Consider the following 14,814-nt stretch of genomic DNA (forward strand, 5'->3'; position numbering starts at 1 on the left):
GATGCCGTAAATACCGACTCCTAGTACCGTCCCTCACATAATACCCGCCGAGTGGCCACTCGGGCGTGAGTTATTGACCCAGAGGAGGAATCGGAGAGGAAGAGGAGACTGAATCAGCACTGTTCCACCAGGTTCTCACGGCCCATCGGTGGTATCCTACATACTAGGCCGGTTGGTTCGATCCCCAACGCTGAAAAAGAGGAGAAAGAGCCAGAACTTGAGAGACATCGGGTACAATGGAGCCGCTTACAGGTAGTAGTAGTATCTTGGTGACCAGTGGCTACCAAGTACTCTCCGATTAGCCAGTGGTGCTCATGCTCCTTGGTGGCGTGTTTTCTTCCACCCTCTGGTCTGACTCGCTCTGCCGACCTGGTAACATACTGTACATTTGACGGACCTAGTGAAGCTCCCTATTTCAAATTTCAAGTTCTTTCTGTATTGAACAGCCTGCATCCAGTCGATCTCATCATCGAGTAAGTCTTGCCCCTGGATGCTAACAGGCAGGTCATCAGGCCTTTCGATGTTTCACCCGATCTTCTTGGTAGCTATGATTATTCTCGCTCCCATGCAAGCCAGTAATACACTACGTGGAAAAATCTGCCGGCAGCTTCAGTACCGAAGGAGAGGACCCGGGTGTCCCGATTCTCGGGGGAAACTTGAAGAGGGGATGAAGCGCCACCAAATCCTGTGGGTTGAGTTTCGCACGCCGAAGTTTCATTGAGCAGGCCGAGTAAGTCGCCGCAATGTTGAAACACGCTATGCGCAACTTTTCAGACGTAGTGTGATGAATTAGAGTGTTGGTGAACGGGTCATCAAGATGGTTCCCTTGATGTATAAGAGAAGGAAGAGTCACATAGCAGTCATACTCACGTATGTGGTTCTTCATATTGGAAGTCTGTGTGATTCAAGGTTTTGGTGTTCGATGCAAGCAGTATATTCATGATAAAACCAACGTATCTGTAGCCATTGATTGAGGTTAATCATTGTCGAGGAGCTGTAGAATTGCCTACTATGACGGGCGCCGCAGCACAACTTGCCTTTCAGCAGGCTAGTCGCCATTGATACACTTGGGAGTTTAATACCCAGCACTGAACAATGTCTGAGTCTCGGCGAAAATCCCCTCGGTAAACTATGTAGGGATAGGTGTGGTAGACAGTCGATTCACTGAATGATACTTTGCCAATCAAGTTCACAAGGCCAGCAGATACTCCATAGTAGGTCCAAGGCAACTATGAAAAACTTGAGAAACAACAAGTCTTTGATGGCGCAAGAATACTTTCTCCACAAGCGGTAATGTATATCATGTTACGCTCAAGTCATCAAGTCTGGCTCGTCAAGGCGTGTCTATATGGATGAAGTTTTTTTTACTTGACTGGACTCCGAGGGGTCCATACTGGCAGTCCCTTACAAGATGCCAAGAGACAGTTTACATTTGCACCGTCTTTGAGGTTGAAATCGTACCCGCCTCTTACAGATCCATCATTGTTCGCCACTGAAGGGGAGTTTTCACTTCATTATGAGTGTGACTTTCAAGCTATGCCTTCAAGTTGGAGCTGCTCGTGTGCTCATGCAAAAGCCCGTACCCAAGCACACCCGACATGTCGAGAATTAAGGTAAGTTAGAATAGCATGATAGCCAGGCTCTTGACAGCGGCAGTACGGGTAGGTAATAAATGTTTCGCTTGACAACAGAAGAAGGTCAGGGGTGCCACGGCGCGATCAGTCCGATCTGGCACTTGCAAGACGTTTGCCGTAAGGCGTTTCCGCGGCTCCGCACAAACTGACCCGGTCTCCATTCTCGTCGTTGTTTCCTCATCGCTTATAGCAGTTGGGGCGTAAAAACTAAGCTAGAGTGGCTTTCTGTGGGATTTCATGGCCTCTCAAGAGAAATCGGCTGGTCTGAAGGATCCTTGTAGGTATAGTTGTGATAGTAGTAGTTGTGCTGCTTGAAACAGCAAGTCGAGCCGGTTGGGCATGTTTTTCTTCGTTTCCTCGTGTTACGCCTGGCCGTCGTTTCAGGTGCTTGGCAGCCACGCGATGGCGGGGAGCGGCTGCAGAGGCCATTGTTTCATGGCTGGTCTAGCATTGTCAACTTGATCACGATCGATTGATCCCAGGCCTTTGAAGAGACATGAGCATGTCTAGGAGCAAAATCACGACAAGATGAAAAGAAGTTGGAAAAATTGATGATTACCTGATCTCCCAATCGATATGCTAGGTATGTATACCTACATTGTACGGCAATAACGGTTCGGACATGATGAGCCGAGAAGAGCCCACAGTGGAAACCCAGGCACGTGATGCTCCTCGAATCGGAAACCGCACAAGTGCAGAGGATCTTTTGCAAGTGTGCTGATGTGATGGAGCGTCAGTTGCAGCGAAAGCTTCGAGCGCGGCTTGAGTCGGTCCTACTGCTTGAAATACATAGAGCGGGAGAGAGGGAGAGAGAGAGAAAAAAAAATTGAAACCAGTCTCCAGTTGTGAAGCCACATGTCGTCGAGCTTTGCCCTCCATCTGAGAGCCCGTCTTCTGCGCAGCTGCACGAGTCGCACCACCGCCCGCCACTGCTTCGGCTACAGCTCGAGCTCCAGTTCCGGCCTCGTCAGTCCCAGTTCTAGCTGCTACAGCCATTACAGCTACAGCTACAGCAATTACAGCTACAGCTCAAGCTCAAGATACTATCCGGGCCCTCAGTGCAGCTACTCCTCCAGGCGGGGCTTCGCAACCACCCACGTCAACACCATGGCCGCCACTCGCGATCCCACCACGCTGTCCAACTACGGCGCCTGGCGCACCAAGCACACCAGCGCCAGCTTCAACATCGACTTTGACAACAAGCGCCTCGTGGGATCCGTCGTCCTGCAGCTCGAGAGCCAGACGGACAAGCAGAGCACCGAGATCGTCCTCGACTCGCGCTTCGTCAAGGTCTCGTCCGTCGCCGTCGACGGTGCCGCCGCCCAGTGGGAGCTCAAGCCGCACTCGGACCCCTTTGGCGCGCCGCTGCACATCCAGGTGCCCCATGGCGCGGCCAAGGGCGACGTCGTCCGCGTGGCCATTGAGCTCGAGACGACCAGCAAGTGCACCGCCCTGCAGTGGCTGACGCCCGCCCAAACCTCCAACAAGAAGCACCCCTACATGTTCTCCCAGTGCCAGGCCATCAACGCCCGCTCCATCTTCCCCTGCCAGGACACGCCCGACGTCAAGTCCACCATCAGCTTCAAGTTCACGTCGACGCTGCCCGTCGTCGCCAGCGGCGTCGCGGTGGGCGACCACACGGCCACTCCCGGCGTCGAGAAGGTGTACGAGTTTGAGCAAAAGGTGCCCATTCCCTCGTACCTGTTCGCCGTTGCCTCTGGCGATATCGTCGCCGCCCCCATCGGCTCCCGCAGCAAGGTTGTGACCGGCCCCAACGAGCTCAAGGGCTGCCAGTGGGAGCTGGAGCGGGACATGGAGAAGTTCCTGGAAATCGCCGAGAGCATCGTCTTCCCTTACAGATGGGGAGAGTACAACGTGCTCGTGCTGCCCCCCAGCTTCCCATACGGAGGTTAGATTGTCACACTCGTGCCTCATGCCTCAGTGAGCTTGCGTTAACATGATTGTCCTAGGCATGGAGAACCCCATCTATACTTTTGCTACCCCCACAATCATCAGCGGCGACAGGCAGAACGTGGATGTCATTGCTCACGAGCTTGCCCACAGCTGGAGCGGCAACCTGGTGTCCAATGCCAGCTGGGAGCACTTGTAAGTTCCACTGACCGTGATTGGGAGAGTGTCAAGAGTAATGCTGACTGAAATGTTGGCAGCTGGCTGAATGAGGGCTGGACGGTGTATCTGGAGCGACGAATCGAGGCTGCGGTTCACGGCGAGCCCCAATTTGACTTTTCATCCATCATTGGCTGGAAGGCCCTTGGTAAGTATCCGCGTTGTACTTGATGCAAACGGAATCTCTCTAACGGCGAGTTCAGAGGATGCCGTTGCACACTTTGGCAAGGACCACGAGTACACCAAGCTCATCATCAGCCACGACAACGTGGACCCCGAGGACGTCTACAGCACCGTTGCCTACGAAAAGGGCTTCCACTTCCTCTACTACCTGGACCGCCTCGTTGGCCGCGACAACTTCAACAAGTTCATCCCCCACTACTTCACAAAGTGGGCTGGCAAGTCTCTCGACTCCTTCGAGTTCAGGGACACATTTGTAGACTTCTTCAACAACCTTGGCGACGAAGAGGTCAAGCAAAAGGTTGCCACCATTGACTGGGAGGGCAGATTCTATACCCCTGGCCTGCCTCCCAAGCCCGAGTTTGACACCACGCTTGCCAGCCAGTGCTACGAGCTGGCTGAGAAGTGGAAGGATGCTGTAAGTTTGGTCTACTCTATTCCTGCTTCTCGGGACACATCTAGACTCCATATGTCTTCCTGGTGATTGTCGCATTCTAACCGCTTAAACGATAGTCCTATGAGCCCAGCCCCAAGGATGTTGAAGGCTTCTCTTCCAACCAAAAGATTGTCTTCCTCGAGAAGCTGCAGCAGTTTGAGCCCCTGAGCACCGACCGAGCCCAGCTCCTCGGCAAGGTCTACGATCTGCTCAACACCCAAAACGTCGAGCTCAAGTTTGCCTACCTCCAGCTCGCCCTCAAGGCCAACGACGCCAGCAGCTACCAGACGACGGCCGATTTGCTCGGAAAGGTCGGCCGGATGAAGTTTGTGCGACCCTTGTTCCGCTCCCTGAACAAGGTTGACCGGAACCTCGCCCTGGAGACGTTTGCCAAGAACAAGGACTTTTACCACCCCATCTGCAGGGGTATGGTGGAAAAGGATCTTGGTGTCTAGCCCGATTTTCCCCCCTATGTACAGCCAGTGGAAACCAAACCCTTATCAAAACAAGTAAAAGAAGAAAGAAGAAACATGTGGAATTCCATTCTTCGGTCATGTCTAACTTTTTACCTCAAAAACCCATGTCGTAAGGTACTTCGCATGCGTGATACGGCAGTCTGTGTGATGGCGATACTTTTGCCAACTCCTACTCCAGCCATGTCGAAGTTTGCATGCTTTCCGACCACTTCTGCCCCTCTTTTCGCTCAAACTTCTCCAGACCCTGGACATCGGCAGCGCCAAAGTTGCCGTACAGGTGCGGGAACCCAGATTCCCACTTGAGCGGATCGGCCAGCTTTGCCAGCTCGAGCTTGACGAGCCACAGCTGGGTGGCATCCGTGAAGAACAAATCGGCCGTGTTCGGGACCTACGTAGTATTCTCACCGGATCAGACATTGGGGTACATAGCATCTCAGCCCATGCAGCTTATCAAGGTGAAGTTCAGTGCGGAGGGAGGCCGTGTGTGTGGGAAATTCAAGTACCTGCGTAGCTGTGCTTAGATGAACAAAGCCGTCGTTTGCATCGAGTTGGGAGAGGGGGAACTCCTGGGGGAGAGGATCTTGCGGAGGGGAGGGCAAGATTTTGTAGATGTACTTGGGGAGGGGCTCAGGTGCTGCCATTGTTGCTGCTGTGAGAGTGTATGTGTGATCTTGTCCCTTGTCTGATATACGAGGATTGGAAAAACGGATATGGATGAGGTTGAATGCAAAGAACAACAGCGCCAAGGTCAGCAATAATCCGAATATCTAACCAAATGTCATACCGTGCGCTAGCCCTGCTTATCTACACGGTACGCTTGGCGATGCTTAGCGCGGGCTTCTGTAAGAGCCTCACAGTTGGTGCTCGAATAGGCACTAAACAGAGCTCAGAATCCTTGATCCTAAACAACTCCCAAGAATGAGACTTTGCTGAGCGTGCAGAGCCATGTCGTGGGGGCCTGTTCCCTCCAAGCTCTATCTGCTCTCCCAGCTACAAGACGTTCCTGTCGGTGACAAAGTGAGATTCCTGGGATGGTACGTCATGACATCTCTTGATGTCTTCTCTCACCTCATACCTATGGCACCTGTTCACTGCTCAAGCTTCAACAACAGCGTCATCTCATACGATACCGCGACGGCATGCCTCGAGCTAGGGCACATGTACCCTCCAGACACCAACGAGACCGTCCGGGTCGACATTGAGCTGGTCCTGGAGACGATCCAGCCCGGGTTGACGCAGGTCGGGCAATGGGTCAATGTTGTAGGGTATATCCGGGAGGGCAGAGGGTCGCCTGTGCATGTCCAGGCTCTGCTGGTGTGGCTGACGGGGCCGTTGGATCTCGGGCGGTATGAGAAGAGCTTGCAGGATCAGATGATGGAACGGGCTTGATGGGCTTTGGCTGTCATAATGGGACAGCATAACGATGCTACCTAGATACGCACACCATCACCTACCTACCTACTATAGACCGGCGCGACCACAAGGTAATACTACCTAGGTATCAGCTATAGATTCCATCAACTTGGAACCCGGCCAGTCTTTACCTGCATTGATGGGAGCAGTCATGAACCCCCTCCAAGCCCCTATAACCACCCGACGTTAGCGATGCGCTCAATCCCGTCCCCTAAACATGCATCGCTGCCCCCCCTATAACCTGCCCCCCCATCCTGCCGGCGATAGTGCTCAACCCCCCTCCATCCACTCCATCGCAACGGCTAATCCGCGGCCACCGCCTGTATCCATCCAGGCTCTTGGAGCTGCCAACCCGACTTGACCGTTGACCGCATCAACACACGTGAACCTCCCCTGCGCATGCATCTGCGCTTCTCCGCCCCCAATCAGACCGACCGGTTCGACACACACAAAGAGGGCCACAGAGGGTTGCTCCAGTCGGCAAGGAGGTCCAGACAAGATCCATCCCGCGCGACCGCGTTTCTCCTGGCGACCGCCGATTCCTGCCTGTGCTTGCTTGCTTGCTTGCTTGCGTCGACGATTGTCTGTTGTGCAGCATCATCCCCACGACGAACTTCGCCTCTCTCTGTGTCTCTCTGTCTGGTTCCTCTCATCTGCCCCTCGACCGACGCCGACGCTGAGCGCACCCCAAGAAGCCGTCTTTTGCACCATCCGAATCCGGCGCAGCTCTTAAGACTTGCGACGCTTGCTTGCGAAACCCGCTCGACCTCGGGCATTTCGGAGCTCTTCGCTGCGCCCGCGAGGAGGCGACCGAGAGAGGAGAGGCTGCCGCGCAGCTCGAGGCATGGACACGAAGCCTTGACGGGACTGCAGTTGTTTGTTTTCTCCTGGTGTTTTTGCTCTTCCGAACTTGTCTTTTATTGTGACATTCGCCTGGAATCGCATGGGGGTCTCGTTCTGCTAGCACCTCCTCATCGCACCCGCCTGCAACGACTCGCCTTCACCGACCCGGGCGCATCGCCCACACATCCGCGCGGCCTCCGAGGGGACCAGCATAGGTCCCCGCATACATTCAAGCAGCCATGGCGCCAGCTGGGGGAGGAAACATCAAGGTGGTGGTGAGAGTGCGGCCGTTCAATGGCAGAGGTGGGTTCATCAGCTCGCGCCCGTCGAGCGGCGTCATCCCCCCAGGCGGTCACCGGCAGGCTTGCGCACAGCGACACGAGTATTAACACGCTTGGCTGCAGAAATCGACCGCGGATCAAAATGTATAGTCGAAATGCAAGGGAACCAGACCGTCATCACCCCGCCGGACGGTCACTCGGTCAAGGGGACCAAAGATACCGCCCCAAAGGCGTTTGCATTCGATCGGTCATACTGGTCCTTCAACAAGGACGCTCCAAACTATGCGGGCCAGCAGAACCTCTTCGAGGACCTGGGCGCGCCGCTCTTGGACAACGCCTTTGAGGGCTACAACAACTGCATTTTCGCCTATGGCCAGACGGGTTCCGGAAAGTCATATTCCATGATGGGTTATGGCAAGGAGATTGGTATCATTCCCATGATTTGTCAGGAAATGTTCCGCAGGATAGACACGATCCAGGGAGACGCGTCCAACAAATGCACCGTCGAGGTGTCGTACCTGGAAATCTACAACGAGCGAGTCCGCGATCTGCTCAACCCCTCGACAAAGGGCAACTTGAAAGTTCGAGAGCACCCGTCCACCGGTCCCTACGTCGAAGACCTTGCCAAGCTCGTTGTCACCAGCTTCCAGGAGATTGAGAATCTCATGGACGAAGGAAACAAGGCCCGAACTGTTGCCGCCACCAACATGAACGAAACCTCCAGTCGAAGTCACGCCGTCTTCACACTCATGTTGACACAGAAGAAATACGATGCCGCGACCAAAATGGAAATGGAAAAGGTTGCCAAGATTAGTCTGGTCGATTTGGCCGGTTCCGAGAGAGCCAACTCGACTGGCGCGACTGGCGCGCGACTCAAGGAGGGTGCGGAAATCAACAGATCGCTTTCCACGCTTGGTCGTGTCATTGCGGCGCTCGCCGACTTGTCCACTGGCAAGAAGAAGAAGGGTGCCTCTCAGGTGCCGTATCGTGACAGTGTGCTTACCTGGCTGTTGAAGGACTCTTTGGGAGGAAACAGTATGACGGCCATGATAGCGGCCATCAGTCCTGCCGATATCAATTATGACGAGACGATAAGTACGCTCCGATATGCCGATTCCGCGAAACGAATCAAGAACCACGCCGTTGTCAACGAAGACGCAAATGCGCGCATGATCAGAGAACTCAAGGAGGAGCTCGACCTCTTGAGAAGCAAGCTTGGTGGTGGAGGAGGTAGCGGCGGTGGTGCTGGTGGTGGCAGCGCAGGTGCCGGCGTCCCACCAGATGAAATCTACGATGAGAGCACCCCTCTGGAGAAACAGATTGTGAGCATCACAGCGGCCGATGGCACGGTCAAGAAGGTTTCAAAGGCAGAGATTGCGGAGCAGCTGAGCCAAAGCGAGAAGCTCCTCACAGACCTGAACCAGACCTGGGAGGAGAAGCTGGCCAAGACGGAGGAGATTCACAAGGAGCGTGAGGCGGCGCTGGAAGAACTCGGCATCAGCATCGAAAAGGGATTCATCGGTCTACACACGCCAAAGAAGATGCCCCATCTTGTCAACCTCTCAGACGACCCCCTTTTAGCAGAGTGTCTGGTGTATAACCTCAAGCCTGGCACCACCACTGTAGGCAATGTGGACACAAACGCAGAGCACCAAGCCAACATCCGCCTCAACGGCACCAGGATATTGCATGATCACTGTACCTTTGAGAACGCCGACGGAGTCGTGACTGTCATACCCCGTGAAGGCGCATCGGTCATGGTCAACGGCAAGCGAATCACCGAGCCGAAGCAGCTGCATTCGGGCTACCGAGTCATTCTCGGAGACTTCCACATCTTCCGGTTCAACCACCCCATGGAGGCCAGGGCGGAACGAGCCGAGGGCGAGGGCAACAGGCAGAGCCTTCTGCGGCAATCCATCACCGCCAGCCAGCTGCAAGCTCTTACTCCGGCGCCGCAGACTCCTCGGACCCCGGGACACGAGAGATCATTTAGCAAAGTCTCGGTTTCAGACGCCGGAGAGATCATCTCTCGGCCTGATTCGCCGGCCTTCTTTGGGCGCAACGGCAAGGATTCTGACTGGTCCCTCGCACGAAGAGAAGCTGCTGGCGCCATTCTCGGGACTGACCATAACTTTGCCAGCCTGACAGATGAAGAGCTCAATGCCTTGTTTGAGGAGGTGCAGAGAGCCAGAGCGGAGCGTGTGAATGGGCGCGACGATGGAGACGATTCCGAGTCGGCCACGTCGTACCCGATCAGAGAGAAATACATGTCCACGGGCACCATTGACAACTTCTCTCTCGACACAGCCCTGACGATGCCGTCGACGCCCAGGCAGGGAGATCAAGACGACCGTTTCAGGGAAGTTCGGGAGGAGTTCCAGTCTCAGTTTGAGAGGCAAAAGATGGAATTCCTCGGCCAGCTCAGAGGCGCCGAGGCCTCCGACATGGAGGTCGAAGACATCAAGCAAGAAAAGGCCCGCATGGAACTCGCCCTCAGAGAGCTCAAGGAGGACATGGAGAAGCAGCTCAGTCTTCAGCGCAAGCAGTTTGAGGAGAAGATTGAAAAGATGGATCCCCTGAAGCGCCCCAAGGCCAGCCCTCGGCTGTCTGACAGCGAGATTGCCATTGCAAAGAAGATTGTCAAGGCGTGGCGAAGCCGCCACTTCGTCAAGATGGCCGAGACCGTTCTCCAGAATGCACACATCCTGAAGGAAGCGCAGATTATGAGCAACGAGCTTGACGAGAGCGTTGTCTTCCAGTTCACAACGGTCGACGCGGGACACGTGCTGTGTTCCTCGTACGACATGGTCCTCAACGGCTTGACGAGCGAGGGAGATGATGTGGCGCTGGAGGAGGCCTATAAGCCTTGCATCGGCGTCCGCGTCATTGACTACAAGAACAGCGTCGTTCGCCTGTGGAGTTTGGAGAAGCTGTATGATCGAGTGCGCGTGATGCGCCAGATGCACCAGTACCTCGATCAGCCGGAATATGCCCAACACTTGAGTCTGGACAATCCATTCGTGGAACTCAATATGCCCGCGTACACCCTCGTTGGCGAGGTCGACATTCCGCTGAGAGCCGTGTTTGAGAGCCGGGTGCAGGACTTTGCGCTCGACGTCCTTTCCCCCTACACCTCCCACGAGGTCGGCATGATCAAGCTGTCAATCGAACCATCTCAGGCCCGAGCACCAACCAACACGCTCAAATTCAACGTCGTTATGCACGAGATGGTGGGCTTTGCCGAGCGAGAGGGCACAGACGTCCACGCCCAGCTGTTCATCCCGGGCATCTCGGAGGAAGACGGCATCACGACGACGCAAATGATTCGAGACTTTGACGAAGGGCCGATCCGCTTCGAGAGCGTTCACAGCATGAGCGTACCCTTGTTCGCGACGCCAGAGGTCACGCTGAGAGCGGCCATTTTTGCCAAAGTCTCGACAATGCACCTTGACAAGCTCCTTAGCTGGGACGACATGAGAGATGCCTGTCCCACGGCTGACGGTGCAAAGGGCGCCCGCATCAACGAGTCGCAGTTTTATACTCAGGAAAAGCATGACCTGCTTTCTCGAATCCAGATCTTGGAGCTCAATGAGCAGGGAGAGTACACGCCTGTCGAGGTGACGCAGGCCAGCGAGCTTGACAGCGGAACCTTTCAGCTGCATCAAGGCTTGCAGCGGCGCATTAGCATTGACATCTCGCACAGCTCGGGAGACATCCTGCCCTGGGGAGATGTCACCGCCGTCCGCGTTGGTAGGATTCAGACCATTGATGCGGCTGGCAAATCCCCCGACATGGTCACGGATCGCGACATCTCTCTCAAGCTTGCAGGAAATCCCGTCTTCCGCGAGAACCCCAATGGCACGCGCAACATTGTGGTGCAAGCCCAGTGGGATTCCAGCTTGCACAACTCGCTTCTCCTCGATCGCGTCACGCCCGAAAAGTTCCGCGTCCAAATGACCGTCTCCTGGGATATCTCCTCGGAGAAGCTCGCGGAGCCCATGAGATTCTCACAAAAGGTGAATCTGCAGATGATGTCGCGCACCTTTGTCAGGCAAACGTCCGTGTTCTCGTCGCTGTGGCAGAACATGCGGTTTGTGCGCTCATCGACTGGAATCTTCACTCTGACTATGAAGCCGGCCCCGATTAAGAGAGTTGGCGACTTGTGGCGAATGAGCAGTCAATACGACTATGTCAAGGGCGAGGAGAACCTCCAGAGCTGGACGCCCCGCGGTGTGTCTTTGGTTAGCGATTTCCTCTACTCCAAGAAGAAGAGGCGGCGCAACGCTGAACTAGGGGCCATTAGCAGCATGCTTGCTCAGTATGGCATAGATGTTACGGCTCCTCGGAAGGAACAGCAAGAGGGTGAGCCTGAGCCCTCATTGTCGCCGGATATGGAGCCTATCATTCCCAATGATGATGACTTGCTCAACGACACGCCCGTGACATCCCGGGCTCCGTCTGTCCATGAGGACGAGCTGGCGAACGAGGAGCCCGTGACCGAAGAGGAAGCCCCCAAGGCTGACAATGATGAGGAAGAGGCGCCGCAGGAAGACATCCACGAAGTAGCGACCACGGAGACAGTACAGGAAGCCAAGCCGCAGCCCATTGCCCCGCGGTCCGAATATAACACGCGGCAAACAGACCTCCTGGAACACTGCTTGAAGCTCTGGAAGAAATACCCGGACCCGTTTGTCAAGCTCTTGAGCCCGGAAAACACGCTCCCTCCTGAGAATGGAGTCACCACAGAGCCCGCGCCTCCCAGCCTCATTACGACCATTGTGCGCGTGCCCAAGAACCCCAAGGTGCAAAAGGGCGGATATCTGTTGGTGCCAAATAACGAATCCACACGATGGGTCAAGAGGTTCGTGGAGCTGAGACGGCCCTACCTTCACATCTACTCCGCCTCAGACGGCGACGAAGTCGGCCTCGTGAGCCTGCGCAACGCCCGCGTAGACAGCCAGCCGGGCGTGCTCGGCTTACTGCACGGGCCGGACGACTACGACTCACCGCCACGAAACTCCAATAACAACAGCAACACACCGGAATTCACGCCCGGCCACCGACGCACGGCTTCGGGACGGGTGATTTCGACGGTGTGGACGGCCGCGGCCAACGGCGCAGGCTCCTCTGGCAGCCAGGGAATGCAGAGACTCAGCGAGCGCATGCAGGCGGCCGTGTTTGCGATTTACGGGACGGACAACACGTGGCTGTTTGCGGCGCGCAGCGAGCGCGACAAGACGGATTGGATCTTTAGGATTGACCAGACGTTTGCTTCCAACGGCGAGAACACGCCCGTCAGCGGCATGATGAGTCCCGGCCAGAACAGCGATTATTGAAGAAAAGGGGATGATTGAAAGACAAAAAATGATCAAAGGACGAATTCAAGAAGAAAAAAAGACGAAATGAGAAATGAGTTTGAGGAGAATCATGTGAAACGGATTGCTGTTTTCTTCTTTATTTGCGCGCTCCTTTACCACCCTTTTGAAGTTACCTTTTGTTTCTTCTTCCTTTTTTTCTTTTCTTTTCTTTTCTTTTCTACTCTGCTCCTTATGGCCCCCCTTCTATTTTTCGAGCCTTCTCTATACACAAACACAAACACATACATACATATATATACATACATACATACATATATCTCCTTCCCCCTTCCTCCTTTTCACGTGGTCTTTACGACGCAAATTAGATTATACCCCCCCTTTTTTTATTTCAAGTTTCATTCATGGAATGCAAGCAAGATAGCAAAGAGTTGAAGTGGGGGAGAATTTGACAAGAATTCTGGTGGGCGAGGAAGTAGAGGAGAGGTTTAGGCAATAAGAGAGGAAGAGTCGAGATGAGAAGAGCAGCACTTTATAGAATAGATGTAAGGGGGTTCCCTTCACTGGTGGTGGGAGTGTTTGGATAGGTAGTAAGTAGTCAGCTAGGTAGTAAAGAAAGTAAGTAGTACGGCAGATTATGATGAATGCTATAAAGTTGTAAGGTTTTAAAGAAGGGCTTGCTTCGATTGCTACCGCTTTGCTTCCCCAAATGTCTCTTCCATGACACACGCTCGCTGTTCTGGGTTGTTCTGGTCCCGATAACCGATGTCTTGATTTATTCGAGGTGGATGTGAGCGGGCATTGAAGTGCTCCGAGCTCAACTTCCTGCTTCTATCCGTAAGGACAGAATAGCACATTTCGTCCATCGCTGGAGAAAAATTGTTTCATGATTCTTCCATCTTATTGGGTCGCAGACAAGTCTTCCACGGCTGGGCGTTTGCTGGGAGTGGGGGAGAGCAGACTGGCCGCGGAGAAGGAGAGTATAGTACCTCGTCATTAGCACGGTAAACGAGCATATTAATGTGAGGAGGCAATTTCATGTAATCTGGTTCTGATTGGTGGTGTTCTAGGGTGGGTGTGGCATGCAATTTTCATGCGTTGATGCCAGATGAGAGGGCCGCCTGTATATGAGGTGTGCAGGTTTTAGAGTGGCTTCCTCTCTTGTGGAATGTGGTTTAGCAACTCAATACGTCGGCGGAGATGATAGCTGGCTATGAAGCATTCGGGAGACCTGGTGCTCTGAACGGCAAACCCGCTGTTGGCGTCGACCATTTCAATACAGGATATAGTACCACGAGCAGATAGATTCCTGTACCACGGCTTGCAAGTTGGCAGATGCCGTCCAAGTACGCTGTCTGTATCCGCACCACATCCCGTCTCGTCATATATCAAATGTTAATGAAGCATCTCCATTGGATCGTATTGGGGCGAGGGAGAGGCCCTGGCTCTCATCCTATGTGACCGGTGAGAGGGGAGACCGGGGGGGAGACGGATGACTCCTTGTCAGCTGAAAAGCCGCTGCGATGGGAGTTGCCATGACCTTGGATCCTACTAGACCGCACCTGGGAATGGATCTGACTGTGTGTCTACTTCAGCGTGTGAGTGTGTGCTTCAGGATTGTCCCTACGATCCGTCAGCACGTCCTTCCGTTGCCAGCCCGCGATGTCGTCGTTGTGATTGCAAGCTGGCATGATATTCCTTATCCTGGCACAGACGGCACAGACTCAAGGTAGGTCAGTCGTGCAGGACGCAAGATGCATGGTATGCTCGAGATGGTAAAGCTCGGCTGTAGCTAATATGCCTGGTGTCAGAACTAGATCACCAAGTGGCAGCCACAGCCCTCAGATACCAGGGCATTACTGAGGCCTGTTGTAGTGGTTATGCGTGAGCGGCAGACAGTGTATGCAGGATTACGTCCTGTTAATATCAACCCGTGGTACTGGGCAGATATGGGCCGTCTTTGCTCCCGTGCGTCGTACAACACATGGATGTGTATGGGCATGTACGCTACATGTCAGATGGGGGGGCGTCATTCAGGCTTTGATATGGCCAGATGTCTTTGCTCCAGAGGGGCGGGACGCGTCCACTCGGAGGAGAAGAGGGAGATCA

General features: G+C 54.3%; 4 protein-coding genes across 4 annotated transcripts; 3 read left to right on the forward strand and 1 right to left on the reverse strand.

Moving 5' to 3' along the window:
- Window positions 1-2,741: 2,741 nt before the first annotated feature.
- TRIREDRAFT_108592 (uncharacterized protein) lies at window positions 2,742-4,832 on the forward strand (the record flags this gene model as incomplete). Its single annotated transcript, XM_006966273.1, has 5 exons — window positions 2,742-3,543; window positions 3,605-3,740; window positions 3,803-3,909; window positions 3,965-4,359; window positions 4,455-4,832. 5 exons carry the CDS (start codon window positions 2,742-2,744, stop codon window positions 4,830-4,832), a joined length of 1,818 nt encoding a protein of 605 aa, XP_006966335.1.
- Window positions 4,833-5,022: 190 nt separating this feature from the next.
- Window positions 5,023-5,494, reverse strand: TRIREDRAFT_63648 (uncharacterized protein; the record flags this gene model as incomplete). Its single annotated transcript, XM_006966377.1, has 2 exons — window positions 5,023-5,241; window positions 5,357-5,494. 2 exons carry the CDS (start codon window positions 5,492-5,494, stop codon window positions 5,023-5,025), a joined length of 357 nt encoding a protein of 118 aa, XP_006966439.1.
- A 304-nt stretch (window positions 5,495-5,798) lies between these two features.
- TRIREDRAFT_63881 (uncharacterized protein) lies at window positions 5,799-6,242 on the forward strand (the record flags this gene model as incomplete). The annotated part of the gene is made up of 2 exons (XM_006966274.1): window positions 5,799-5,887; window positions 5,966-6,242. The coding sequence occupies 2 exons, from the start codon at window positions 5,799-5,801 to the stop codon at window positions 6,240-6,242; spliced, it is 366 nt and encodes a 121-aa protein (XP_006966336.1).
- A 1,106-nt stretch (window positions 6,243-7,348) lies between these two features.
- Window positions 7,349-12,726, forward strand: TRIREDRAFT_79124 (kinesin; the record flags this gene model as incomplete). The annotated part of the gene is made up of 2 exons (XM_006966275.1): window positions 7,349-7,412; window positions 7,514-12,726. 2 exons carry the CDS (start codon window positions 7,349-7,351, stop codon window positions 12,724-12,726), a joined length of 5,277 nt encoding a protein of 1,758 aa, XP_006966337.1.
- Window positions 12,727-14,814: the final 2,088 nt, after the last annotated feature.

This window comes from Trichoderma reesei, assembly GCF_000167675.1.
Source record: "Trichoderma reesei QM6a unplaced genomic scaffold TRIREscaffold_12, whole genome shotgun sequence".
Classification (NCBI taxonomy): domain Eukaryota; kingdom Fungi; phylum Ascomycota; class Sordariomycetes; order Hypocreales; family Hypocreaceae; genus Trichoderma; species Trichoderma reesei.